This window comes from Peromyscus leucopus, chromosome 5 (assembly GCF_004664715.2).
Source record: "Peromyscus leucopus breed LL Stock chromosome 5, UCI_PerLeu_2.1, whole genome shotgun sequence".
Taxonomy (NCBI): domain Eukaryota; kingdom Metazoa; phylum Chordata; class Mammalia; order Rodentia; family Cricetidae; genus Peromyscus; species Peromyscus leucopus.
Window position 1 is genome coordinate 122013882 of NC_051067.1, and position 25627 is coordinate 122039508.

The 25627-nt window shown below is 54.8% G+C and overlaps 1 protein-coding gene across 1 annotated transcript; it reads right to left on the reverse strand.

The window, feature by feature from the left end:
* Window positions 1-2227: 2227 nt before the first annotated feature.
* On the reverse strand, window positions 2228-24174 carry Slc38a8 (solute carrier family 38 member 8). The gene is made up of 10 exons (XM_028875727.2): window positions 21001-24174; window positions 19561-19759; window positions 16131-16263; window positions 14539-14640; window positions 12303-12360; window positions 8658-8772; window positions 7349-7496; window positions 6792-7000; window positions 4543-4594; window positions 2228-3047 (listed from the first exon to the last, which is right to left on the reverse strand). The coding sequence occupies exons 1-10, from the start codon at window positions 21226-21228 to the stop codon at window positions 2954-2956; spliced, it is 1338 nt and encodes a 445-aa protein (XP_028731560.1). The 5' UTR covers window positions 21229-24174; the 3' UTR covers window positions 2228-2953.
* Window positions 24175-25627: the final 1453 nt, after the last annotated feature.

A 25627-nucleotide genomic window follows, 5' to 3' on the forward strand; every position in this document is an offset into this window, starting at 1 on the left:
AAGAGCGGGGAATGTTAGCATTCAGACCTGCCCCTGGCCTGCCCAGCATCCTGACATCATCATCCTATGTAAAGTCCTCTTTAAGAAAAAAAAGACCTCCCTCTTCTCTCCCCTCTCCTCTCTCTCCTTCCCTCTCTTGCCATGAGGTAGTGCACACCTCCTCTCTTCCTTTCTTCCCTTTTCTCTTTCTCTTCTTCTTCTCTCTCTCTCCCTCTTTTCCTCTCTCCCCTTCTCCCTTCTCCCAATAAAACTTTCCATGTGGGTGCCATGTCTGCATGGTGTGAGTGACTTTCCACGGTGGCCCCCTTGGCTGCTGCCCACTGTGTCTGCATGGCATGACTCCCTCACCCACCATGGGGCACTTTGGCTCAAACCCACCAAGGCCTCTCTCCCACCATTTTACAAAACCAAGAGGAAAACCAGTTCCACAATTTTGAGCCAGTTTGGAGTAAGCTTTAATTAAATACTGACCAGGATGGACTCTTATTCTTTTCCAGGAACTACAACTTCCAGCATTCCCGGAAGTGACCTGGTCCTTAGACAGGTGGGGTGTACAGGTTGACTCTGACTCTTACAATGGTTCTTGGCAGACAGTAGCGTTAAGAGCAACATGAACCAACGGAGGCCCAGCTCAAGAGGTTTCAGAGGGGAACAATATCAGCAACTAGTCTAGAGACCATTCTTGGGATATTCTGACAATGAATGTGGCTGATTTTTGCCCTTGTCCTAAGAACATGCAGGGGGGGGGGCTGGCTAAATTTAAGAGTTTGGGACTAATTTTATTGGCAGAGAAGAGTTCAGGACTCAATATTGAGTCTACTCCATGGTTGTTAGTGCAGGTCTACAATGGAAAAGGGCAAAAAGGACAAAAAGAAAAACAAAATACACAGTTTGAGGAGAAAAAGAGCACCAGGAAATTCAATGTTGGGGCTGTGATTTGTGCTGAAAGAGAAGAGGAGGGGATGAGTAAAGGGAGGGGTACCCTCAGGGTGAGGCCCCACTCAAATAATCCTGCAACTTGTGGGGGGAAAAAAGGCCTGAAGGGTTTTCTGATCCTAAAAAGCATCAACAAATCAAAGATTATGCAAATGTAATTCACAGAGGGGGGGCGGTCAGATTCCATTCCAAGCAGCCAGCAGAACCTGGCAGCATCAGCAGTGTGGTTCTAGCTTTAGAGTCGTGAAGGATACAGGAGGCAGTAAATGGGTTGTGGAATCTTCTTAAGATGCTAAGGCCAGGAGTATGGCAGGGGAGTTTCTGCATGGAAGCCCCGAGAGGCCATTGCGTGAAGCTGTGAAGGTGAAGCCTGGACTGTGTTGGAGATCCCAAGATGGTGGTGGTGCCAGAGCCATGAATGTCCGCCAGGGAGAGCTGCATGCGGGGAGTGGAAGCAGCCCAAGAGAGAGAAGTGTGTTGCAGTCGGCAAAGCTGGAAGGGCGGAGCCATCTAAGCCCTTCGACCTCAGACATAGAGTTACAGGATTTGGAGTTTGCCCTGATGGGTTTCGATCTTGCTTGGGTCCACTTTTCCTCACTGCGCCCCTATCCCTCTCTTTTGGAATGGTAATGTATATTCTGTGCTCTTGTATGTTGGAAGTATGCAGGGGGTTGTGTAAGAGATTGTCTTGAGTCTCAGAAGAAATTTTGGACTTTTAAACAATTGAGACTGAAAAACAATGAGGTGGGAGAGGTTGCCCGGAAGAACCAAAGCGGGGGAGTCAGGGGACTCAAGGCAGCCAAGCACTTGAGGGCCATCTGCACGACAGGGCTCAACTTTATGATTACAGCTCCTTTGGTAGAGTGAGTTTACAGTCGCAGAGAGACCTGCCTTACAAGCATGTTCAAGGTTATATAAAGCACAACGCTGTTATTTGTCTTCAGAAAACTGCCTGAGGTATAGGAACATCATTTACCATTCTCTAGAAATTGGGGAAGGTCACAGGCATTCCTGTGTCCCTTGTCACATCTGTTGCCGTTCCAAATGTACTTCTTGAGAAATATCGACATTGGATGTTCCCATGCCTGTGTCCCAATTTCATCATATCCTCAGACAACCATATGTCAAACCCTAATAATTGGTACTTTTGGCATCAGACTGAATACATTCTGCATTATGATATGGCTACAAGCCTACAGGCCCAGGGAGAGGAACGTGGTGGTTTGAATGAAAATAGCCCCACAGGTTCATACGTTTGAATGCTTGGTCTTAAGTTGGTAGAACTGTGTGGGAAGGATTAGGAGGCGTGGCCTTGTTGGAGGAGGTGTGTCTCTGGGGGGTGGGCTTTGAGGTTTCAAAAGCCCCCACCATTCCTAGTGTGTTCTCTTTGTCCTGTGCTTGTAGATAAGGATGTAAACTCTCAGCTACTGCTCCAGCACCATGCCTGCCTGCCTGCCACCATGCCCCCCACTGTGACGGTCATAGACTCTAACCCTCTGAAAATGTAAGCCCCCCATGAACTCTTCTGTAACTTACCTTGATCATGTGTCTCTTCACAGCAATGGAACAGTAACTAAGACACACGTCTTTGGTAACTAAGAGGAGATACTGCCAGTGCAGGCAAGTGCTTACTAACAGGAGATGGGCCCAGCCTGGGTAGCTGGCATCCTGCTTGGGAAAGGGGAGCTTGAACAGAGACACACAGGGCAGGTACTGACTGTGGAACCACGAATACAGAGACCCTGAATGACAGACACACCTACAAGCCAGGACCACTAAGGATCTCTTGCAGCCACCAGAGGAGGACAGCAGGAGCAGCACTCCAGAACCTTCCGAGGCAGCATGGCCCACCACACTCAAGCCAAGACTCCAGCTTTCAGTCGCCTGAGTATCGACGGTCCTGAGTCACCAGCTGGTGGTAACTTGTCCCAGCAATCCTTCCTCACCAGGAGCCGTAGGAGGAGCCGAGCTGGGTAGGCAGCCCGCAGGCAGGACGGTCCCTTTTCCCAGAGGCCTCTCAGAGCAACTCCACCACAGCCTCGGCTGTGCTCTGCCCGAAAATGAAAGTGCCCACCAGCACGGTGAGGGTGCCCCAGGCCTCTAGGCAGCACCTGCAATGGAACACATCTGGCTGTGGGGCTGGCAGGATGCAGTACCGGATGGTGCTGGCGGGCCAGCGCCCCCCGAATCAAGACAAAGCTCCCCTGTGCTGGCTAGTTTCCTGTCAACTTGACACAAGCTAAAATCATGAGAGGAAGGCATCTCAATGGAGAAAACGTACCCATAACACCCGGCGGTAGGCAAGCCGGGAGGCCATTTTCTCAACTGGTGATGATCAATGGACCAGCAAGTGGCAGGGTTTCCAGAGAGACCACTGCAGCATTAACAGGGGCCAGAAGGAACTGTCGCCAGAGGGGGGACATTTCTGGCTGAACAACATCAGCCCCCACCCCCAGAAGCCCACAGGACACACCGCGCCACCTGCCACCGCGCCATCAGGTGGGAAGGACAGAGGGCAGTTTCAGAAAAGCATCTTGGAAGCCTATGAATGAACCATGCTGAACTTGTCTGTGACAAGAGTCCACAGCTGCTCCGGGGACCAGTGGGGACCAGTCAGCTAGTTTACAGAAGTCCAGAGCAACTCCCGTCAGGACGGAAGGGGTCTGAGCCTCACCTGCATTCCCGGAAAAAGAGACTTTGGGCTCACCAGGGCTGAAGGATGGGGCTGGGCGCAGACCTGCAGCAGGCACCCACATCCATGGCTGTGTAAGCCATGGGCATCTGAAATGGGCTGAGAGGTACCACACATGGCATGCTTACATGGGACTAGAAACTTATCCAAAACAGGGTCTGCGGGTGTGATTAAGTGCAAGGTGCTGGGGCCTGAGTCCATGGACGAGTGTCCTCCTAAGGAAGAGCTGGTAGAGGTTTGAGGCCCACAACACAGCCCTGCTGGCTGATCAGTCGATCTTAGGACTGCTTCCAGAGCCTGCAGGGTGCATTTGTGCCACTAAATGCCACCCTCCAGGCCGTGGTCATTTCCTGCAGAAAGCTAACCCTTCAATCTGCCTTCGTGTTTCCACAGCTGTGCAGTGGCCATCAAGGGGGTGGATAAACAAGGGAATCCGGTCCCAGGTCTGAGCTGGGGCTGGCTCTGTCCTCACGGGCCTCCTGAGGTCCCCCCTTCATCTGTACGGTGGAGATAGGTATGTGAGGGGGGGTCTAGATTAGAGGAGACCCCCCCAACCCTGGCAAGCTAGATCTGCTACCATGATAACACTGCAGGTGGCCTTGAGTCCTGTCAGCCACCTGACCTTTTGACTCAGGACCAGCCTGTGCCCTGCTCCTGAGCCAAGCTTCAAGGGAGGTGTAGCCTGGGCCACTGGGTTATACTCCAAACAGACAGGAAGTTCCAAACATGGAGCCTGGAATGTATGTACACACTGGTGAGGGCTAGCTGGGAACTGTGCTGTTCTCCTACACGCATGCTCACAGGAGGGTGAGGCCATCACCACCTCTGGTTTCCCAGGCCCAGGAGATCACATCATTCCAGCTCACAGCCCCTTGGTACACCCTAGGTGCCACCCTCATCTTGGGGATGCTCACTTGACTCTTGGTCCCATGGGCTCCACGTCCACAGCACAGATGAGGCACAAACCTGCAAAGGAGACACAGGTCAACTTGGCTCGCCCTTACTGAACTGGAGGTGCAGAGAGCTGCCAGTGCCCCGCAGTGGGCCACGGAAAAGTGGGACATCTGGAAAGGTGGTGTGGCACAGGAGTTAGCGGGCCGCTTGGGGTTGGCGAGGCCAATGAGAGCCTCAGCTAAGCACCCCTGAAATGATTTGGTTGAACAACATGGCCTCTCAGGCCTCTGCCTTCCAGGGGCAAGAACCTGGTTGGTACCCAGTCCTGGGATGCACCCATGGAGCTACAGCCATGCCTGTGCCTTCTCGTTCCTTTCTTTCAGACAGGGTGTGGCAACACAGCCCAGACTCGGCCTAGACTTCTTCATCCTCCTGCCTCAGCTCTCTATTGCTGGGATAACAGGCAAGTGCTACTATGCTCATCTTCCTCTTCCTCCTCCTCCTCCTCCATTTTTTAATATTTTTAGAGGCTGGGGAGATAGCTCTGTTGGTAAAGTACTTGCCTTGGAAGCATGAAGAGACCCAAGTTTGATTTACCTAGAAACCATATTAAAGAACAAAAAACCCAAAGAGACAGCATGGGGCTGGGGAGCTGGCTCAGTGGGCCCTTGCCATGAAAACATGAGTACTGGAGCTCAGCTCCCTAGAATTCAGGAGCTGGTGGTGTGGTAGCCCGCCTATGGTCTCTGCATGCGACGGGCACAGCTGAAATAGCAAGGCCAGGCTTAGCCAACGCATAGGGTGGAAAGCAATTAATGAAGATACCCAATGTCAATCTCAGGCTTCCATCTGCATGCACACACATAGGCATGTGCATCCACATATGTTACAAAAAACAAAAAGGAAAGAGGAAAAAGCCAGGTGCATGGCATAGGCAGATTCCTGGCAGTGCCCTCCCTCCACCCCAACCATGCCTCTTTTTGGCTGGGGCTGTACTTTAGCTCCAGAGCTCTGGCCTGGCATGCATGAGTCCCGGGTTGCACCTCCAGCATTGCATCAGTTCTGTTCGGTTTCAAAGCCTGCCACTTCTGCCTGGAGCTCCCCAGGAACTGCTCCCACACTGACCCTCCTCCCCCACGCCCGGCAGTTCCCTTGGGCACAGGCAAGAGTTGGAGCTTTGAAAAGGCTCCCCTGGAGCCTGAGCCAGACTTGAAAGAGGTGGCATCATACCAGGGAGTTGAAAGAGGCAGGCACCTTGAAATTCATCAGACTCTCCCCCAAACCAGAGTGAATTGTGACACTCTCTGGCCTGGCTTCTAACCATGTAGAGAGCTGCCGTGCCCACTGGTATTATCACTGTCTCAAAGACAACCTGGGTTGGACATCCAGAACATCTGGCCATGGTTCAACATGGGGCCATTGTGCCCCAAGTTCAATATCTACCTAACACAGCTCTTCTCGTAGCAGAATTGCAGAGTCTAGGCATAGAAGTACTACTGTGTGCTGTGCACCTACTGTGTGCCTAGGCCCCTATTATAAGCTGAAGCCTGGAAACAACTGAGGTTTTTCCCTCCAGTCTCATCCCTGCTGGGTTTCCCATCTGGAGAGTATTCCCGCTGTCTCCCCTTGAACTTACCCCCTCAGCTCCTGCACTCTGGGAAGGCTCCCTCAGAAGGCATCATTGCAGAACCCAGTATCTGCCTCCAGGCAGTGCTGAGAAGACTCTTGAGGAATGCTCCTTTGTACTGTGAGCCTTGTGAGTTTCGCACAGACGGTATTTTAAAACAACCAACCATCTCTACAGTGGCAAACACTGACAGTGGACCAGGTAACCCTTCTGTTCTGTCACAGGCCAGGTGTGCCCTGGGTCCCGGAGCCCTGTCTTCCCATTTGTGGGATGAGATGACACGGTACATCTATCTAGGGCTGAAGAGCCACTTAGCCAGAGAAGGTCTGGGAAGCCTGGTCCACACCTGGCTCAGTAACCTAGGCCCTCATCCTATGAGGGTCCTGCCTACAGATCTTGCAGACCAGAGGTTCTGAACCTACCTAAGCTGCGACCCTTTAGTACAGCTCCTCATGCTGTGGGGACCCCCAACTGTTAAAACTGTTTTCATTGCTACTTCACAACTGTAATTTTCTTACTGTCGTACATTGTAATGCAGATATTTTTGGAGACAGAGGGTTGCCAAAGGGGTCACGTCCCACAGGTTGAGAACTGCTGCTGTAGACCGAAAATGAGTGCTGGAGGCTGGAGGCAGCCGCTCACCAGGGAAGATGAAGATGAAGAAGGAGCTGATGCCGCCGATAATGCTGATGATCTCGCTGAGGTCCGGCAGGAACAAGACCATGGCGAGGGTCACTGACACCCACAGGAAGGTCAGTGGCAGCCGAACCCATGGCCCCGAGGGGTCAGCCAGCACTGGGGGACCCCGTGTGGCCCAGGAGCTCCTTTTCCAAAAGTCCTGCATCACAGACCTGTAGACACATGGACACTAGTGCTCAGCCAGCGCCTCTGGCTGCTGACCTCCTGGCTTCCGTGAGTCCTGCACACGGCAGGGTCTGCCTCACATCCAGCTGCGTGTTCCCCAGGGCACCTCTCCGCCCCAGGGTCTGTAGGGTCGGGCGGGGTGGGGTGGGGGGGAAGTCAGGGGGCTCAGGTCCCAGTTCTGAGACATACTTGCTGGTCATCACCTACATGCACTGTGCCTGTGAACCCCTCTCTGTCCATCAGAGGTGACCTCCGTCCTCAGTCCCACAATACACACCTGTACCCCCCCATCCCCGGGAACAGAACCTGTGGTGCACTGGGCTGAGCAGACTCACCTCCCCAGGAACAGTACAATGGGGTAGACAGTCACAATGGAGACGGCAAAGAGAATGCGTGCTACAATGATGGCCATGTCATTGCCTGGGTAGGACATCAAGATATCAGCAGAGACTTCAGTCCCAAAGGTCAGGAAGCCATACACCCCTGCAGGCGGGAGAGGAGGAGGCAGGCACCTGCCATGAGCACAGTCCCACGCGCTTTCCCCCCACAATGCCCTAAGGGGTTCCTTTGGTATGGTGGGAAGGTTCTGGAAGGGTTCCTCGTGCTGGGTCCCCAACACTTCCTGCAGACTAGCTGGTCGCTGACGGCTGGTGCCAGGGCTCAGAGGTGACCACTGACGGCAAGTCCCAGAGCCTTGGGGAATAAGACACACACTTCCCACCTCCCATGGCCTCCAACTCCGGGCAACAGAGCCAAGGAGGCAGCGGGTAGCACATCCATCTTCCAGGTGAGAAAACCAAGGCCTTGACTAGCCTCGGTCCTCCACGGTCACACAGCCGGCAGGAGCGGAAAGCGAGCTCCTTGCCACTGCACAACACTGCTTCCTGTCACCCAGGTCCTTCGCCCTGTCCCGAGACGTTACCTCTGGCCTCAACACATAGGTGTTTCTTGGAGGCCTATCTAGGAAATCCTGTGATCCTATTGGCCCTGACAGAGGGACACCTGGAGGAGGTAATACAGTCACAGCCTTCAGAGCCTGGGGCCGCAAAATGATAGGATCTGCTGGCTGGCCCTGGCAAGTCCCTCAGGTGACCCTAGGAGTCCAAGGCTGCACAGCAGATTCACTGAAGCCCAAAGCCTTCCAAGTCAGAGGCTCCAATAGACGAAAGATAACTCAAGTCAGCTGTACTGAGCCCCCAGTCTGAACAGGCACATGCTGTGACCTTGGGCCTCTTATGGCTACCCTCTGGGCCACGCTTTCACCACCTCTGACGACCTCCGCCTACCTCACAAAACTTGTGAGCACTCGAAGTCGCTTCATCTGGTGCAAGTGTATTGTAAACCTCTTTCCAGATACAACCACATCTTAGAACAGCAAGGGAGAGGAGGACAGGGACACTGGGACATTCAGAACATGCTGTGGGTCTCAGCTTTGCATCTCTAACTGCAGGACCCTGGAAAAGTCACGGACGCCCCCTGAGCCTCAGTTTCCCCATCTGCAGTCTTTTTGTATGGGATGTTACGTATTAAATGAACAACGGCGTTGACAGCCCAGCAGATAGGCTCTCTATGGAGCCTTGTCTTTGCTCCCTTTCCACGGCCACTCCCTCCCCGCTGGGGCACCTCCCCTCCCCCAGGCCCTACCTGTCAGTGAGTAGACAAGGCAGCAGGCCAGCAAGGACAACACAGAGACCAGGGCCCAGTGGGAGAGGCTCTGGTTCCGCATGCTGCAGTAGATGGAGACTGCGGCCTCGTGACACTGGAAGACAGAACTTGCAGCTCAGACCCTCCAGGGACAACGGGGAGGTGTTATCCCCCCAAAGCTGGGAAGTGCCCAAGTGCCCACCAGCAGCATAGGCCAATCTCAGGACACTCCCGAGTGGAGTACTATACAGCTCTCAAAAGGACTGACTTGACTCCCCGCCTCAGTGCAGAAGAATCTCAAAAACAACCTCAGGTTGAAGGAAAGATGCCAAGCCAGGGAGAGGCCTCAAGTTCAGATCACAAGATAAACACATTTATAGCAGGATCCAGGGCATCCAGGGCCCGGGGTCCTCGGCATCCGTGCTGAAGGCACTTGGGGGGGGGGGCGCACAATTCCCGTAATGAGGGCTGTCCTGTGTGTTGGAAGGCATCGGGCAGCATTCCCTGCATAGACTGCTGGATGCTCATGCATGTTAAAAATTCAGAATAGTCTCAGATGCCATCAGACGCCTCTGGGACCCCATCAAGCTGCTGGGACCCCACATCTGTAGTGACAGAGGACAGAACAGCGGTTTGGGTAGAGTGGGTGCTACTGATGGAGAAAGTGGTGAGGGCACTCTCCGGAGGTCACGTGGAAACACCCACACTTGTGATTACACTTTAAAAAGGAGCAAGTTATGGGCCAACAAGCTGGCTCAGCAGGTAAAGGAGCCTGCCACCAAGTCCCCCACCAAGTCCAATGCCCTGAGTTCGATTTCCATAACCCACATGGTAGAAGGAGAAGCTGATTCCTACAAGTTGTCCTTTGACCTCCACACATTCATCACTTCATATGAGCGTGTGCACACACACAATAAGTAAAAACATGTTTAAGGTAACATGCTATATCATGATGACAATTCTCTGTGTAAAACACGTAGCCGAGCCAATGCAATTTGGTGGCAGCCTAAGCCCTGGTACCACACAGCAGGTGAGGGACCCTATGGGGCTCACAGGGTGGAGATGTCCCATCAGGATGCATCCCTACTACCTACCACAGTCACACCCTTGCCCTCATCCCAAACAGAGCTCTTTCCTCCCCCACGGCCCCAGCCCCCACCATGTGTGACTCTGTCATCCCTGGGTCACCATCTCCAGCTCAGAACCATGCCCGGGTAACACAGGAACATCTCCTGACTCCATTGGTGGCCAAACAACAGTGACCAGCTCCAGCCCTCCATTAGGCCCTGTTTGGTTCCCACTTAGTGTGAGATGGGGACCAGAGTGCTCCCAGGAGCCCTGGAGCACAGGGAAGTGGGCTGCACATAGGCCTCGCTCCTCCTGGCCCAACCCAGGGGCAGGAACCCATGAACCTCGGGCAGTGGTGGACACTCACTGTCTGTCCTGGGCTTCTCTTGATGGCCAGGAGCCCCTGAGCTGGGGGCCGGCTCAGCCAGGCAGTGGCGACTATTCCAGACCCTCGGCTGACAGTGGTGGAGCCCAGGGTAAACCCTCCCTCCCTCCTGAGTCCAGGAGCACTTTTGTGTGTGCCCTGTGTCCCTGCCAGGACAGCCAACGGATCCGGCAGTGCCACTTCACACTCTCTGTTCCACCCCTGTGGCTCCTGAAAGGACACCGGCATCTTGGCCCAGTCACGGGTGCTTTAGGGAACCCTGTGGGGGACCCAGAGCCTCAGCTCTGCAGGCCGAAATTGCAGCCAAGCCCCCACACACGGTGAAGATGCGCAGGGATGCAGACACATCTGGAAGCTTGCCTTCCCTATGCACCTACCTGACGACAGCATGTGGGGGCAGCAGGTGCTCCCAGACTCCCCCGTCGATGCCCGGGAGGGGGTGGGGGGGGCGACACATGAGCCAAGTGACAGCCGCCTCAGATGCACAGCCAAGTCACAGGTCCACAGACTGTAGCTGTCCACCTGATCGAATGCCATTTTGACTTTTAAAAGGAATGAGGCAAGCTAGGTATGGTGGCACACGCCTTTAATCCCAGCACTCGGGAAGCAGAGGCAGGCGGATCTGAGCTTGAGGCCAGCCTGGTCTACAGAGCAAGTTCCAGGACAGCCAGGGCTACACAGAGAAACCCTGTCTCAAAAACAAACAAACAAAAGGAATGAGGTGCATCTGACACCCGTGGCCCAGATGACCAGAGGCACAGCGTCACGGACCACTCATGGCAAAGAGATCCACGGACAGGGCAGAGCCATGGTCACCAGAGGCTGGCAAGAGGCGGAGGAGCGAGTTGCTGGTGGCCACACTGCACACTCTGACCGTGGCCACAATGTAGAAGGGCGGTTGGATGAGGTGACCTGAGCCTTAGCAAAGCTGTTTAAAACAAAGCCAGGGGGGCCAGGGGGGCCAGGGGGGCCAGGGGGCCAGGGGGGCCAGAGACAGAGTCTGCAGCCCTCTGCCCCCACCAGGCCCTTCACTGATCCAGTTCAGGCTGGGATCAGGGGTGTCCTATTTCTAAAGGTGTTCGGGGGAGAGGTGGGGCGTTTGAATCCTGTCAGAAGTCCTAATGGCTATAAGCCTTGCTGCCTTTCCTTCCTTCCAGCCCAAGCTGCCAAGCTCGGCCATCTTCATCCTCGCATATCTCCTCAGACTCCCGACTCTCCAGATCCTTCATCCACCCCTGGCCTGTGCCCCACCCCCACACTCGCATCCTGTCCTTCCCAGCTCCCCAGTCACTGCAGCCCTGGAAACCCTGGAAACCACAGCCTGGTTGCTAGGAGAACCAAGGAGGGGGCCGAGGTCAAGGTGAGGGCTCTGAGCATTTGGAAGGGGGGTTTGCACAGGCTGCCTGCTGCTGTGTGTTGACCACACCCAGGGCAAAATCACCCCAGGCAGCTTTCAAAATATCAGGTGTGCGAGCATCTCGAGCATCTCGTGAGCCTCTCACTGAGCCCCAGAAGTGAGGCTGAGTCAGTGACCAGGCTGAGAAATGGCAATGTCGCAGGGGGTTATCAAACACAGCTCTGAAAGAAAATCCAAGCGGAAGAAAAGAACTGGAGGATGGGGGAGGAGGGGAAGGCACAAGGCCTGGGCGCTGTCACCGATCCCGGTGAACTCCGCTTTGTGGTGAAGTGGTTGGCGGTGATGGTTGTTTAAGAGAAGCAGATCTTAACCAGGCGTGGTCCCCTGTAATGTCTCGTGGCCTCCTATATTCTTCCTATACCCTCTAGGCAGGAAAACCTTGAGCGATGTGGTCTTTCTTCTCCAAGGCCCAGGGCAGAATCTACCCATTCTGCAAGTATATATGTGGGTGGCTCTGTCCCCAGGCCTGGCGGCAGCTCTGTGATCACCCTTCAGAGAGGGGTGCCCCAGGTCCCCTCTCCATTCTCTGGATTCCAGACCCAACCATGGTACTGCTGATACACTTGGGGGCATGGGAGACAAGTTCCATGACAGCTTACATCCCCGCTAGGTGGCCCAGATGTCACCACGGCCTCTGGAAGACAGCCCATGGGCACAGCTGGGCACTGAGAACAGAGCAAGTGCTCAGACTTCTCCCTCGGGGGAAAGCTGCACTCTCCAGAGGGCTTGGGAGCCTGAGAACGAACGTCACATTCCAAACGCACTCCACACGCACCTGGAATCCGAAGCAGATGGTAGGGAAGACGCTGAAGGCAGAGGTCCAGGGGGGCGCGCTGTGAAGAGACAGGGGCAGGTGCTCACTACGGAGCGGAACCCACCTTCGACTCGAGAGTGTTTGTTTCTAATGAAATGAGGGAAATGGGATGGAGTGTGGCTGCAAGATGTGTTTGGCAGGGCGGAGTCTGTGAGCGCGCTCCAGGGCTGAGGGGAAGCTTGTTCAACGCTGCACTTCCTAAATACATCTTCGTGGACACTGGGTGACTTGATACTGCCTGGGTGGGTGGGGTCTGGGCAAGGCAGTGGCAAGACAGGACCCCCACCTTCTCTCAAGAGGCTGCCTCTTCCAAATGTTGTGGGATGCTAGGAGACACGCAGCTACTGCCCAACACATCTCCCCAAATGCAAGGTCGGTGTGCCCTATGTCCAAGTCACCTCAAGGAGCCAGTGTCCCCTTCCCTGACTCCTGTCGGGGAGACCCTGTTTGCTTTGCTAAGTAACTCTTCATGTCAGTCTCTGACACCCACAGGGACACACAGTGGGAACAAAAACAGCATTTTGGGCTGTGGAAGCGTTAACAGCCCCCCAAAACATCCCTGTCCTGATATCGCCCAGGACTCTGCCAACATATTCCCTCAGGGCTGAAAGGAACTTTGCAGACAGGGCTAAAGCTTAGGATGAGCAGTGGCTTGGATCATGGCGGTGAGTCCGGTGTGCCACCGGAGACCACACACGTGCAACCAGAGCCTTTGCCCAGTTGTAACAGGGGTGCCACGACCAGGGGGCAGGGCAGAGCTACCACATGGCTGGCTTCGGAGGAGGAAGGGCCTCGGTCCAAGGACTGTGGGCAGCTGCTAAAAGCGGGAAAAGCAAGAGGCTTTCCCGGGAACTCCAGAAGGGGTTGCCATGGTCTCACTGAACATGTGAGCTGGACCTCTGACCCCAGCTAGCACTGCGAGGGAAGACACATGTGCTCCGGGGCGAGGGAAATGTTCCTGGCTGTTTGAGCGCCTTCGTTTGCAGGGACTTGTCACAGCAGCCCCAGGAACCCCACCTACCTTACAAACCCCACCCCGGGGCTGGAGGGATGGCTCAGAGGTTGACAGTACTGACAGCTCTTACAGAGAACCGGGGTTCAATTCCCAGCGCCCGCATGGCGGCTCACAACTCTAAGTCCAGTTCTAGGGGACCTGACACCCTCGCACAGACATACATGCAGGCAAAACACCAATGCACATAAAATTTAACAACAAAAACAACCCCCACCCCACCCAGGTTCTTCCAGCTCCTAGTTCAGTACCACAGCTCCACAGACCAGCAGTGCAGAGACCTCAGCACCACAGCCTCCAAAGATGTTCCCAGATATCACCACCACTCTGCGCCCCCTAGCCTGCCTCCCTCAAACTGCAGGCACACACACAGCTGACCAGCCACCGAGCATCTAGCAGATGGCTCCAAGCTACCTTCTGGCTTCTGTTGTGCCCTGGCCCTCAGGCTCCACCATCTGGGACATGCATCCTCCTGTCTCCTTGCTACTTGTAGTTCCCGGGCCCAGACAACCACATCATCTGCAGGACCCAATACAGGGTGGACATGCTGAGGCCCTGGTTCAATTGTGGCAGAAAATTCCAAGAGTGGTGACTATAGTTACATGCCCCTGAGCTGTGCCCTTCCCTGAGAAACAGACGTCCACACACCTAGCATCTGACCACATCATATCACCTGCCTGGGATGCTCCCCAGCCTGAAGCATTGGGCCTAGGCTGGGACTTGCTGCCTAGTCCATTTCTTACACCTGACTTCCATAGCCGACCTGGTAACCCTTTTCAGGAATAAGCCACGCCCCACCCCTGCTCTGCTCAGAACACTGAGGGTGTCCTAGTTCACCCATGGCAAAAAAAAAAATGTCTTCAAAGTAGCTCTGAGTCCCCACATGACATCCTACCTCACTAAGCCCTACTCTGGGCTGCTCAACAGCCCCACTGTTCTGTAAGCCTGGGCATCTGTCAGGTCCTACAGCCTCCACATAGAGGGTGTGTCTGTTTTTGGCCCAGGAGTGGCCTTCAGTGCCTTGGTTTTTTTTCTGAAGGAGAACTTCCTTGGCTTTATCACACATCAGAGACAGGAGGGATCTCATGGGAAAGAGCCAGGGTTCTGTGGCAAGCCCCATAGGATCTCCTTCCAAGAACCCCATTCCCAACCACAAAGCAGGCAGAACTGTTTACCCAGACTCACCTCAGCAAGGGTCGGGACTGGCGCACGAGGCCCTGGGGCCATAGGTAATACTGCACTGTGATGACCAGGGCAAGGTAGCCAGAGGCCAGGGTACCTAGGATGCTGGCACACAGGACAGAATCAGAGACTGCACCAGAGACACACAGCCAGTGCCCACAGGGGCATCCCAGCTCTGCCCTGGCTAGAGTGGAGGCAGGAAGTTCTCCTCCTGAACCACCATTCCCCCCCCTCCATACGGGGAGCCCCAAGGAATGGCTGGGTAGTGTTGTTCTGGTCCAGAGTTCAGAAGTGTGGCTTCTGGATGGCCCAGCATCCTAGGGAAGAGCAAGCAGGACATCTCTCCTCTCACCAGCGAGTGCCAGTCAGCTACTGGGTTTGATATCCAAGTCAGAACATCTTCAGGCTTGGCCACAGGACAGGGGAAGAGCCTGTTGTGGCCCGAAGGCCACAGGAGTCTTGTGGGCTGCAGCTGTGGAGGGCCTGGACTCTGAGGCCCCTGCTTCTAAGGTTACAAAGTACATTGCTATTTACACACAAGGGAAAGGCCAGTGGTGAACCCGAACTTGGGCGGAGTCTGTCTGCTATTAGGCTTTGGTTTTTCAGTACCATCCCTGGAAGCCTCAAGATCAAAAAAGAATGAAAAAATCATGTCCAATGAGTGTGTAGCCTGCAAGGCTGTGTGGCCTGGGAAGCCTGCTACGGGTAGACGACAAGATGTGCTGTTACAATGCTGTGAAGAAATGCTCAGGAAAATGGATGGAACTGGAAAACACACTAAGGGAAGTGACCTAGTCCCAGCTAGTCAGACACTACTGTTCTCTCTCATGAGTCCCAAAAGCCTTAACAGAGAAGGTGATAGCGGAGCACACGAGATAATAAAATGCAGGGGGTGATACTGGTTAACGGTTCAAGTGTGGATAGGCACGGTAGTGGAGGAAATGTAAGGGGGGGGGTATAACCAAAACTAAGAACATAGGAACAATCAGCAGGGAAAACAACTGCCTTGTAAGCTAATTAGAAAAAGAAAAAAATTTTTTTTTTGGTTTTTCAAGACAGGCCAACATTCCCGTGTGGATAGTAGGGGCATGGACGGGGAGGGGACCACAAAGTCCCACCCCTACCTGAGGGGCTGCTGGAGTTAATTTCCTTTGGGGGGGTGGCCTATAGACGTTGCTCATGCTCCGATGGTAGCCCCACACCACATCTACACACATGTGGGTAATTGATTTTAAAGGAGGGGGAGTAGGAGAGAGAACGAGGAAAGAGGAGAGAGGTGGGAAAGAGAGATTTGGAGGGGATCCGGGGGCAGGGGGAGGTGGGAACGAGGAGTAGATATGATCAACATACACTGTACACGTGTAGGAAATTATTGCAGAGTAAGTTAAAATTATTTTTTAAAGGCCTGCTGCTAGCATTTCTTGGCTTATCTCTATTTTCTACTGTGAGTGCACAGAACCTGTAAAACTTCCAATTTTCTTTTTAAATGGAAGCAAACCTGGCCTTCTTTTATCTCTCTGACACAGTACTGCCCAAGCGGTCACTGCCCACCTGTCACACAGCTCCCCTGCCCAGAAGCCTCGGAGGCCCCATACCTGGTGTACTTCTGGAAGGCGATTTCCCGAAGGGCTGACAGGGGAAAGATGAGCAGGGCGGAGACCAGGGGCAGAGTGAAGTTCTGGGCTGCATACCAGGGCTGTGGGGCGTCGGGCAGGAGGGAGTCACACACTGTTAGAGACAGGGACAGGAGCCAGGCCGTGGAGCCCGAAGTCACTACACCGTACAGACATATGGGCTCGTAGCTAAGTCCACCGGGGCGTGGAGGGATCAGAAAGGAAGTGGGGCCCATCCCATCCCCCCACTTGAAGGAACCCCACAGTTCATGAAGTCATTCAACAAACACACCCTGAGCTTCCTTCTCTGTCTTTGTGGCACCGAGAGCTGAGCAAGGCCCCTTTCTGGTTTGGTTCAGAAGCCCAGTGGCTAGCTCGGGTCAGATGGGACCACGTGGGGCTCTGGCTGCACTGCTGGGGGAAAGTGAGCCGCTTGGTTCTTGCTGCAGCTATGCATTGGTGCTCAGTAACTGCACACGCCACAGCTGGGCGGCTGGGAAATGCAACCCTTGCCCACATTGTGAATTGCAGTGTAAATGTTAGGGGGAGCTGGGCTGGCTCCTCAGTACCAGCAAGTGTGGTTGGGACCCTTAGGGGCACCCGGCTGATGGCAGAGCTGGTCTGGAGCGCCCTGGACAGCAGCAGCCTGGTGCCTGCTGGAGACCCTAGAGTCCTCCCTCAGCCTTCTCTCTCTCCTCACGGGCCCTCTTGCTGGCTCCACTTTGCCTATGGCACCCAGGAGCTCCCCAAGCTGGAAACTGCCCATCCTAAAAGCCACACCTAGACCTGCCATACCGTCTCTTATGCCACACAGTGCAGGACAAAGCCATGCCACAGCACACCTGAAGGACAGGGGAGCGGACGACCTCTCTGTGAAAGCACCATGGAGAACAAGAAGATGCTAATGCGGATCTGGTCTGAGAGGGAGGCCAGGCGGGGGGGAGGGAGGCAAGGAGTGGCAGACAGCCTGAACTGGAGTGACCAGGAACCCAGGCAAGGGGACCACTGGACAGGGGTGAGGCTGGGAGAGGGTCGTGGGGTCGCTTGCATTGCAGTGAGTAAGCCCTCTCCAGAGTTCACCAAAGGCAGCTAGCTGTGCATAGAAATAACTGCCTTGTGGGAACAGCGCCCCCAGCTGGTGAGGTGAGGAAAAGTCCCACAGCCTGGTCACCATCATGTACATCATGTACAGGATAGTCTCTCTCTCTCTCTCTCTCTCTCTCTCTCTCTCTCTCTCTCTCTCTCTCTCTCTCTCTCTCACACACACACACACACACACACACACACACACACACACACCCTGGAGCTACCAAGAGGAGGCAGATGGTGAAGGGCACATAGAGATCCCAAGTGGGTTTTAGAACGCCACACAGGGTGGGGTGCAGACCCTTCACCCACAGAATTTCCTGCAGCCAGGAAACACCAGCCCTCACATAAGAATGATACTACCCCCTTCACAAACTTGAAATGTCTAGACAGCCCATGAAGTCTTCAGCACTGATGGGGTCAGTGTGCCTACCTCATCGGGTGACTACCCCTGAGCAGCCCAGCTCTCTTTAGCATCTCCTTTCCAAGAGGGTGGGATGACAAGGACAGCCACATCCCCAGTGACAGACCATAAAGAGATGAGAGTGCTCTCTCTACCCGTCAGTCCACCGAGACCTGGGGTGGTGCATATCTCAGGAAGGACTCAGGCACAGTGCTCCATCCCTGCGATTCTGACTTGTCAGCACTGCCTCACTGTCAGTTCTGGATCTGAGGTGTGGGAGGGACGCCACCTGCCACAGGTGTGACCACTTACTCACTGGGAGGTCCAGAGAGGCTATCCTCCATATTCCTTGACACTGTCGGAGGTTCTAAAATCCCACAGCCAAGGCCTTGTCATACTGATGGGATCAGGGCAGGAAAGAAAAACACGAACAGCGATACAGTAGACTGCAATCTAACCCTAGCAACAGCTACATTCCAATTAAGCCTAAAGATTCCAATTAAAAGCCTGAGGTTGTCAAGATGATTAAAAAAAAAAACCCATAAGACTCAGCCATATGCTGTCTACAAGGAATGCATTTACAATTCTAAGCTGTAGCTAACTGGCTTCAGAGAAGAAGAATGGGAAGGCTACCCGTGGACACTGATCTTGAGGAAGCTGGTGAATCTATTAATAGAGAGGGAGGCTTCATGCCAGAGATGAAAGCAGAATATTTCATATTAATAAAGGATGGGCCTAATCATGAGGTTTCAAAAGGCACGGAGAGGAGACTGTGGAATTAAAAGGGGGAGGTAGGCAGGTCTGCAGTCACAGCCAGAGGTGTCAACACCGGATTCTTAGATGGCATAGACCAACCAGGGCATTTTAAAACTCAGAAAAGATGGGCTGGAGACGCAGCTCAGGGAACAGAGTGCTCACCTAGCACACAGGAGCCCCTGGGTTCCATTTCCAGTACTATATAACCCAGGCATGGTGGCACACGGCTGTAATCACAGTGCCCAGCAGAGGCATGGGGCTGGAGAGACGACTCGGAGAGGAACATGTACGGCCCGTGTAAAGGTCCAGTTTGGCTTCCAGCGTCTCCACTGGGCGGCTCACAACCGCCTGTCACTCCAGCTCCAGGGGATCTGACACCTCTGGCCTCCACAAGTACTAGCACTCACAAGCACATTCACACACACACACACACACACACACACACACACACACACACATACACACGCCAAACAAAAACATGATTAAAATAATAATAAGGGAGGATAGGAACTCAAGGTCATCCTCAGCTACATGGTGAGCTCAGCCTGAGTCCAGCCTGAGCTACTGAAATCCTGTTTCAAAACAAAAATAACAAAACAACAGGGAATGCCTGCCAAGACAGACCAGCGCTGGGACACAGTGGGTTTTAACAGTCTCTAAATCTCCTAACGGTGCAAAAAGGATAGTCTTGTCCGTGACACAGTTAAGACAGGAGCCAGAGGATCTGAACAACTGCCAAGTGGAAATGAAGCAAGATGGCGCAGACATCTGTAAGTCAGGGTGGAAGGCACAGCAGGCCAACAGAAGGTAGGAACACACGCCAAGCGCAGCTACAGCCATGCTCCGCAGAGGACCAGAGGCCATGAGAACTCGTGTCTTCACAGCGCCCCTGTCAAAGGTGCTACTGGGAAGCTCTCAGGAGGGCCTCTCTGCAGGTGGCTTACTTTCCCATTTGTGAAATGGGCTGTCGTCATTAGCCATTCACCTGCAGCCATAGTCTCTCTCATGCTCCCTTCCTAACCACCCTGGGTCTTCAGGTGAGGCCTTGCCTCTACTGTTCCCCCTTGAGGTCCATCAACTACCCACTGTCCTGCTCATCAACTGGGGGCCCGAGAGTCATTACAGACCCTGCACCCTGGGTTACCCCAATGCCAGGAAGGGACTCACACTTCTCCAGCTGGTCCCCGATCACCCTGAGGAAGGCCACAGAGATCATGATCAGGTTGGTCAGGAAGCAGGCTTCACACAGCTTCCCCATGGCAGCCCCACACAGCTCACGAACCACGCCCTGGTAGGTGGTCTGGCCGCTGATGGAGGCTGCGTAGCCCAGGATGACCAGGCCGCTGATCAGGAAGAGCAAAGAGACCTGTAGAGGGGACCATGGGGCTGTGTACATTACAGGCATGACTCACGGGCCAGCTGGCCCAGGTGTGCCCTCCGTGAAGTCTCTGCAAAGGCCAGAGCTGTGGGTGGCCTGGGCTTCTACCAAGTGGTCCAGAGCCTTGCCCAAGGCCAGAGCTTCAGGGGTGGCGGGTGCTGCCAGCTGCTCTGGGTCTGGGTCTGAGTCTAGGACTCTTACAGCTCTGCCATGTGGGAGAGATCAAACTTCATAAAGCTAGAAAGTTGAAAATTCTCTCCTGTTCTCTTGAGAGGCATGGCTAGGGATGTGGGCAGGACAGGGATGTCTGGCTCAGACCCTCAGGCCAGTCTGTGGTGTGAAGCAGGCCCGCAGACCTGCTGTTTGGCCTGTGAAATGGTGACAGTCTCACTCACCCCTCAGGGGAGCTGGGGCCGGATGCATTCAGGTGCAGGCTCAGGTGAGTGCTCTGTGAGGAGGTGGGCTTTGGGGTTTGTGGGTGGGGGTGGGGGGAGGCTGTTTTACTTATTGCTTTCCAGGGCTTTCTCCATGCTTTTTTTGTCTTTCATCATTTATAGTGAACAATTTCACACAAATGTGAGTTAGACTACTGCCCTGAACCCACTACCCACCCCAGATCCCACAAAACAGGCTCCTGTGCATGCCCCTGTCTGCACTGCCCAGATGCACTCTTCAGCCATCCAAGTTTACAGGACACATGAGCGGGCTTCAGGTAGCACTGTGATTTCCCAGAATGCTTTGGGTGCCCACTGTTGAGAGCTCAGTGCCTTGTACACCCCTCCCTCATGGGCCAAACTTACATGGGAAGAGCTGCAGAGGTGCCTGTGTGGCCCTAGGATGTGCAAGCTGAGCCCCTCAGCACACAGTCCCACCTCACCCCTGGACAGTCCTACATCCAATACTGTCCTGGTCTTGTATCGGTTTCTTCTAAGCACAGCATTGAGGAGATATAACTGTGTGCACCTACAGCTTGTGGCTTTTCCCCCTGGGTAACACTTCAGGGCATGATGGAGCTCATCCTAACCCCAAGAGCCTGTGGAGACTCAGTGGGACAGCTCCTACATGTGACCCGCTTAGAGTAGGACATGTCTCCTGGGTGCAGAGGCTCGGAAATAAAATCCCAAGATGCTGTACACAAGACAGCCAGCTCTGCAGAAGCAACCCTGAGGAGCCTACCCGGAAGAGCTGGAGCCGGCTTCCACCCGCCCCTAGACACCTCTGTGACTCACCAGTGCCACCAGGAAGGTGGGCACCAAGCCTCCTGCCTTGTAGAAGGCCCACGGGAAGTTGAGCAGGCCGGCGCCCAGGGCGGACTTCAGGAGGATGAACAAGGCACCCAGTGAGGACAGAGTGGGGTTGGTGGCGGCATGGATGGGTTTCTCCAGAAGACAGCTGCTCCCTCCGGTCTGCCCTTCCATGACTGGGGCCGCAGCGGGACAGAGAGGGAAGGCTAGCATCAGACCTTCCTCTCTCCTCCCTTAGGTCTCAAAACCAGGTCAGCACCAGGCAGGGCAACCATGGCACTCCTCCCTGCCCTGGCCTCCTCAGTTTCCCCTCCTCTCTTCCCAAGGGGCCCATGTTCATTTACCCCGGCCCTCTAACTTTTTATGTTTCTTCTCTCCCCTGTCCTCCCGCTAATCTCCAGGCGACCCTGACCTCATCCCCCGCTCCCAAAGCCCCAGCTTCCTCTCTCCTGGTGGGTGCTTCCTCTCTGACCCCCACCTATAACCGTAATTCCAATTTCAGCTCCCGCAGTGCCCGGAGCCCTAATCCTTACCAAACCCAGGCAGGTACCCCCCAGTCCTGGGTCAGCAGACTCGAACTTAGGCTTCCTCTTGGTGCTTTGGCTGCACTGCTGGGGCCCTGGGGGGCGGGTGGAAGGAGAGTCTACCTCTGCAGGGATGGGGCTCTTGAGCTGTTCATTAAGGGGACCCTAGAGGGCATATGTTGGGTTAAGGATCCAAGTCTGAAGGACAGAGAGGCCAGACCAGGACCACCTGTCCCAGAAGCTTGCAATGGACCTCAGCGGGATGTCTTAATTCTTGTGACCTGCAGAGGCCCCTCCCTGGGGGTGTGGCTTTGTCAGCAGCTTACAGGAGAGAGCCCAGCTGGAATCCATCAGGGCCAGGCACCCAGAAGTCGATCCCACCCACTGCAGGCTGGGGGTCAGTTTCTTCAGAGCCTCTGCCCTCAGCAGCCCCTCAAGGCCTCCCTCTAGTCTGGGGGAGGGTTTTGGAAGGCACTGGGCTGAGTCTATCACCATCACTCAATGTGGTGATATGGCAGTATGTCTCATGGAGGCGCATCTGTGGAAGGGTCCCTAAAGCACTCCTGGGAGGTCGTCTCCCTGCCCCTTACAACGCCAGTGGTGGGCGCTTCTCAAACTAACCCCGTGCCTCAGATGTACCTTGTTGAAAGGCAGACTGATTGCCTCCACAGTGAGGAAGCCCGACGATCTTGATTCCTAATGAGCTCTAGGAGGGAGCTACACTGAGGGGAAGAGCAACCTTCGAAGCACTGAACCTATGCGCGGCTACTCAGCTGGCGGAAGACAAGCCCTGCTCTGGAAGACACACTAAGATGTCAAGATCAAGCCAGGCATTTCATCGGCTTCTTCTTGGAAGCCTGGCCCCCACTCGCTTCTTGGGGATCCCTTGGAGGGCTCCTGCATACAAGTGGCCAGTCCATCCCTGGCATTCCTGCCTCAGTGAGCCCCGGGGGTGGGGCCTGAGAACCCACCTGCCTGTCTACCTCTGTTTCTCAGATGGACCCTGCTGAGAACTGCTTTCCATCAGACATCTTCTCTGCCCAGGGCCCCACCCCATCCAATCAGCCTATCTGTCAGGGACGGCCCCAAAGTGCTGTTTCCTCCTGTGTTTCTAGTATCTCAACCCTGACTTGGCGACCTCCTTGAGGCTCCACGCAGCTGGTGCTCACTAAATGCCTGACAGCGTCTCAGCGTGACTGCCTGGGAAGGCTGTGATTCCACTGGCCCCCTGCCCTGTGTTGACAAGAGTTAGCACACAGGAAGTACTAAGGGTGGAAGGACTTGGACGAAGGAGGATGGAAGAGACTCCAAAAAGAAGAGGGAAGTCACTAGGTTTCCCCCAGTGAAAGCTCCTGGGGCAGCTGTAACCAAATGCCACAAACTTGGTGGCTTGAAACATTAGGGATTTAGCTGTCATTCTGGAGACCCAGGTCTGAGGACAGCATGTGGAAGGGCCATCCTCCCTCAGCAGGATCTGGGGGATGCGCCTTCTGTTTTCATGGGGCTCCTGGGGCTCCATAGCTATGGCCCGGTTCACTTGCTGGCCTGGGGTCTGGCGTTCAGTGGCTATGCCGAGCTGGATAGCCTTTCAACTCCATGTCCTCCTCACTAGAGCGGGGCTGTTAAATCTGGGGAAGGTGGAGGTGGATGCTATAGGGGAGTAGGCAGTAGGATCAGGGCAGGAGTCCAGGCTGGCAGGGAGAGGGGCCACGCCCAGTAGCATATAGGTGACCGGTGCCATACCACACCTTCCAGGAGCCAGGAGGCTCAACAGCCCACCCACACACACCCCTGCCCCAGCCTCCTAAGGAAAAAGATCAGTCAGCAGCTAAAGCTTTGTACTCCTTAATCAGGCTCAGGGGCTCAGGGCATGCTCCTGTCTCTGCCCAGAATCCTTCATTAGCTGCCCATTAGTGTGCATGACTTAGAAATTGGCCACTAGGCTGTAAAATTCCATGATCTCTTAATTCTTTGGGGCTTTGATATCCACTCCCTTGCCGGCCTCCAAGGCTGTGTGACCTTTCCCAAGCTGTGGAGGGGGCACCCTGGAGAGCTCCATCTGCAGCCAGGGGAGGGTAGGCGGCACTGAGCAGAAGCTAGGCAAGGAGGTGAGCACAGGCACCCTGGGGATCCTGCAGCTGGGGGCTGGCAGGGCACTGCTCTGGACCATCCATGCCTTCTCCCTTCATTCTCCTGCTGGCTGCGCACCTGTCCATCAGTGCATGGCAAGGACTCTCGTCAGAGGCCTAAAGTTCTGGGCCATGTGGGGTAGCTGGTGGGCATGGCCATCTTACTGGCACTGGGTCTCTGGCTTGACCACCTGTGAAAGCAATGCTTCCTGTCTGGAGTCGTTCATGACAAGCAAGGAAGAGAATATTGTGGTTGGTTAGCGCTGAAGCAGGAGCACAGGCCACATGACACTACTGCCTACGGGTTTTCTCTTTAACCTCAGCCCCAAAGGGAGCTTCTAGAAGCTGCCAGCGCCAGTCCATCAGCACCCCAGGCTACCCTGGTTTGACATAGGACTCCTAACAGCTGCCCAAGAAAGCCTGATGTGCTGCAAAGGGGGAATGCCATCATGCGGAGTGGGTGGGACCTCCTGGGGCCCCACAGCCTGCAGAGGCAGCCCAGTGAATGCTGGTGCAGCAGAGCTGGGGCCCCATGGGCCCCTTAGGTAAACACAGGACACCTTAGGGGTCTGGAAACCGGTGAGGCTGGCTGAGGAGGGCACAGAAACGGCTCCATCCTAACCCTCAGGCATGTGATGTGACCTCACATGGCAGGAGGGTTCCACAGATGAAATGAAGACCCTTGAGATGGAGAGGTGAGCCTGGAGCAGTCAAGTGATGTAAGCACTGCAGGGGACCCTCATGGAGGACAGGCCTACTGAAATTCACTTAGATGGCGTCTCAAGACCCTCGTCTGAGATCCTAGCTACTCACTTCCTGCAGGGGCAGAGGAGAGGCGGGGAGGGCTGACTGGGGCAACTTTGGGGCTCAGCACCAATGCTGGGGTGGGCGTTTCAGAGTCGCCTACACTCCTGCAACAAACCCCAATGAGCTCACTGGTTCAGCCAGCCCTTGGTGTCCCAGTCAGGGTACACAGGCGGGTTTGTGTCTCTTTACCAACAATCTTGCAACAGGTGTCCTAGTAAGAGTGCAGGCGTGGTCAGAGGTCAGTAAGAATGGAAGGGCCAGGAGTGGTGAGCTTGGGAGATAAGGACAGGCCAAGATGTGTAGTATCCCCTGGAGGTGAGAGAGGCAGGGGACCGTCCTCTAGGAGCATCCCCGGTACCCCTGCCACTGGACCAAACGAGACCACTTGGGAGCTTCCAATCTCCAGAGCCAACATTAGGGGACAAATAGTTGTTTGCAGGCACCCAACCAGCTCATTTGTCCACCCTGATCCTTGAGAAACCTGAGAGCGGAGGCCTCAGGCTCCTGGGCAAGGGCTGGGTCTGTGGATACAATCCTCCTGGGTCCTCTTGTCTCCTCCCCTGATAACAGGGCTGCTTCTGCAGGTATAATCAGGAGTCCTGTCTAAAAGGGGAGAGAAGAGATTGGACTTTGGAGGTACAAGAATGTCTTAGAATTCACTTCCAGGTTTACCTCCGTCTTGACAACCGTGTGTCCAGGAACAAACGGGAAGGCTGGGCAACCAAGAGACCTGGGGCAGGGCACGGCTGAAGCAGGGCACAGCTGGGGCAGGGCACAGCTGGGGCAGGGCATGGCTGGGGCAGGGCACAGGGTATAGAACTGGAGCCTTTGCCAGGCCCACCACAGCCTAACCACAGACCAATGCTACTCCTCAGGTCTGTAGGACCAGAGATCCTTTCCCAGTGCCCCAGCCAGATGCTTCCTGGGGCTGGCCCAGTCACAAGATCCCCTGGGGAGGTAGGTGTGAGCCTGTGAAAGGGAGGCAGAATTAACATAACTCACTGCGTTGTTAACCGCTGAGTGCGCCTCAGGGGCTTAGGTACATTCCTAGCACTCTGCAACCATTACCGATTAATCACCTCTCCTCACCTCTCCCCGACCCGGTCCCTTTCTCCCACAGCCCTGGCAACACTAATCTGCTTTGTCTCCATG